General features: G+C 74.6%; 1 protein-coding gene across 1 annotated transcript; it reads right to left on the bottom strand.

Annotated features, from left to right (window-relative positions):
* Nucleotides 1-4: 4 nt before the first annotated feature.
* Nucleotides 5-2,481, bottom strand: LOC112965845 (granulins-like; the record flags this gene model as incomplete). The annotated part of the gene is made up of 9 exons (XM_026065244.1): nucleotides 2,227-2,481; nucleotides 1,917-2,051; nucleotides 1,741-1,825; nucleotides 1,544-1,647; nucleotides 1,275-1,422; nucleotides 1,061-1,167; nucleotides 816-945; nucleotides 624-721; nucleotides 5-181 (listed from the first exon to the last, which is right to left on the bottom strand). Coding segments are annotated over exons 1-9 (1,074 nt in total), but the record flags the coding sequence as incomplete, so codon positions are not given.
* Between the last annotated feature and the right edge of the window lie 22 nt (nucleotides 2,482-2,503).

Consider the following 2,503-nt stretch of genomic DNA (forward strand, 5'->3'; position numbering starts at 1 on the left):
CGTCGGGGCAGCTCGTCTCGTCGTCGCACTTCACATTCCGGCCCCGCACCTGCACCCGCGCCAGCGCCGGCGTCTTCTCCTGCCAGGGCACGCGCACCCCCCCCTGCAGGCAGCTGCCCCCCTCGGGGTCGCACGTGGAGCCCTGGGGGCAGCAGTGCACGTGGTCGGGGCAGCACACGGCCTGGGGGGGCACAACAAAAAGCGACGTCAGCACAGACCACCTACACCCCCCGGCAGCCCCGTGGGTGCCAACCTGCCCGGTGGGTGCTTGCCCCCCTCCCCGTGCACCCCTGGGGTGCCACCTTGGGTCCTCTGCCCCCCTGGCACGTGGGACCTGCCTGGCCCCAGCCCATTCCTGGATCCTGCCCCATGGTGCCAACTCCACCTCGGCTCCATAGCACCCTGCCGGGGCTCCCCCCACCCTGCCTTGGCACCCGGGGTGCCCCCCGACCGCCCAGGGGCTCAGCTCCACCCAGGGCACCCTGCATCCCGTACCCCCTGCAGGCACCCACCCTGCTCCTCCACCCCATGGCTGGCGCCTGGCCAGGTGCAGGGACCTCCCTGCCACTGAACCATGCCCAGCACCCACCGGGCAGGATCCCCCCCCAAATCCCCCCCCAAACCTGCTCCAAGGGGCAGCACCCCCATGTGCCCGAGCTCAGCCGGCAGCACGTGCTCCCGTCGGGGCAGCTCGTCTCGTCGTCGCACTTCACGTCACGAGCTGGGGACAGACGGACGGGCAGAGCCGGCCCCCCAAATTCCACCCGCGCCCCCCAACTTCCTCGCGGGGAGGGGGCGCAGGGGCCGCCGTTTACCTGCGGTGGGGGTGGCGGGCAGGCGGGCGAGGGGCCGCGGCGGGCCGCGCGCCGACGCGCACTTGGAGCGCTCCAGGTCGCAGGCGGTGCCCTGCGGGCAGCAGTGCAGGCGGTCGCCGCAGCACACGGCCTGCGCGGGGGGACAAGGCGGTGTGTGTCCCCTCGGTGCCCGTCCCCTCAGGCGCCCCGGCAGGGAGCCAGCGCGCACCCCGAGGACGCAGGGTGCCCCGCGGGGCCGCGCTCACGTTTTGCAGCGGGCAGCAGCCGTACTGGGCCGAGGGCAGCTGGCAGCAGGTCGCGCCGTCCGGGCACGCGGACCGGCCGTCGGGGCACGTCACCTGGCCGAGCGGCGCTGGCGAGAGAGGGGACGCGGCGTCACCCAGCACCCCGCTGTCACCCCCCCCGGGTGGTGGTGGCAGCAGGCAGAGCGACACGAGCGGCTCCGGGGCCGGGTCCTACCTGGCGCTCCGGGTTGGGAGCGCGGCGTCCAGGCGGGAAACTTGGTGCCCAGCGGGAAGGCGCCGGCGGGCGTCAGGCAGCGGCCGTGGGCCAGGTCGCAGATGGTGGCGCGGGGGCAGCAGTGCACCTTGTCCGCGCAGCACGAGGCCTGCGGGCACGAGACCCGAGCAACTCGCTACAGCGGTAGCCTCCCGCTCGCTCTGAGCTCCCTTTCAGCCCATGCCAGAGCCCGATCCGGGAAATCCCCCCCCGCCATGCCGGCGCCGTACCTCGGGCATAGGGCAGCAGCCCCAGGCGCCGCTGGGCATCACGCAGCACGTGGAGTTGTCGGGGCACTCGGACTTGCCGTCGGGGCACTGGATGGCGCCGGGAGCTGCGGAGAGCGGGGCGATGAGGGCGCGAGGGGTGGGGGGCGCCCACCCACCGGTGCCTCGGGGGCGCGGGACCCCCGCCAAGCCCCCGCTACCTGGGCGGGCGAAGCAGGATTTGCCGTCGGCGCTGCAGCGGGACCCTCGGGGGCAGCAGCGGCGCCCGCCGGTGCAGGAAATGCCCTGCGGAGAGAGAGCGGCAGAGCCGTGCCGACGTGCCGGTGGGGAAACTGAGGCACGACCCCCCCCCCCACCCCCCGGCACCTACCCTTACCTCCGCCAGCGGGCAGCAGCCAAAGGAGCCGGAGGCGGTGAGCAGGCAGCTGTAGCCGGCGGGACACCGCGACCCATCCTGGCACGGGCTCCCAGCCGGATCGCTCACGCCGTTGGTGGGCAACACGGGCAGCGACTGCGGGGTGGCAGAAGCGGGTCACCCGCGGGGCGAGGGCACCCGTCGGCCCCGCCGCGCACGACACCAGCCCGAGCCGCTGCCCCAGCGCGCGAGGCCTCCGCAGAGACCTGGCAAAGTCGTCGCATGCGAGCTTGGTCGTGGGGGGGGATCCGGCGCCGCGAGCCGCACTCACCGGAACGCCGGGGCACGGCTGCCCGTCGGGGCATCGCAGCGAAGCCACGGCTCCGGCCAGAGCCAGCCACAGCGGCGCGAAGGTCCCCATGGCGGAGAGGGCGCCGGCGAGGAGTCGGAGGAGCCCTGCGACCTGGCCGCCCGTGCCTCAGTTTCCCCGTGGGCGCGAGACGGCGATTCCTGGCCCCTCTTTTCACCCGCGGGGCTCCGGGCAGGTAGCGCTGCCTCTCGCTTCCCCTTTCACCGGGGCCATGGGAAAGCCCCGGCGCCGGGCAGCC

This window comes from Apteryx rowi, unplaced genomic scaffold (genome assembly GCF_003343035.1).
Source record: "Apteryx rowi isolate R43461 unplaced genomic scaffold, aptRow1 scaffold_1020, whole genome shotgun sequence".
In the NCBI taxonomy this organism is placed as follows: Eukaryota; Metazoa; Chordata; class Aves; order Apterygiformes; family Apterygidae; genus Apteryx; species Apteryx rowi.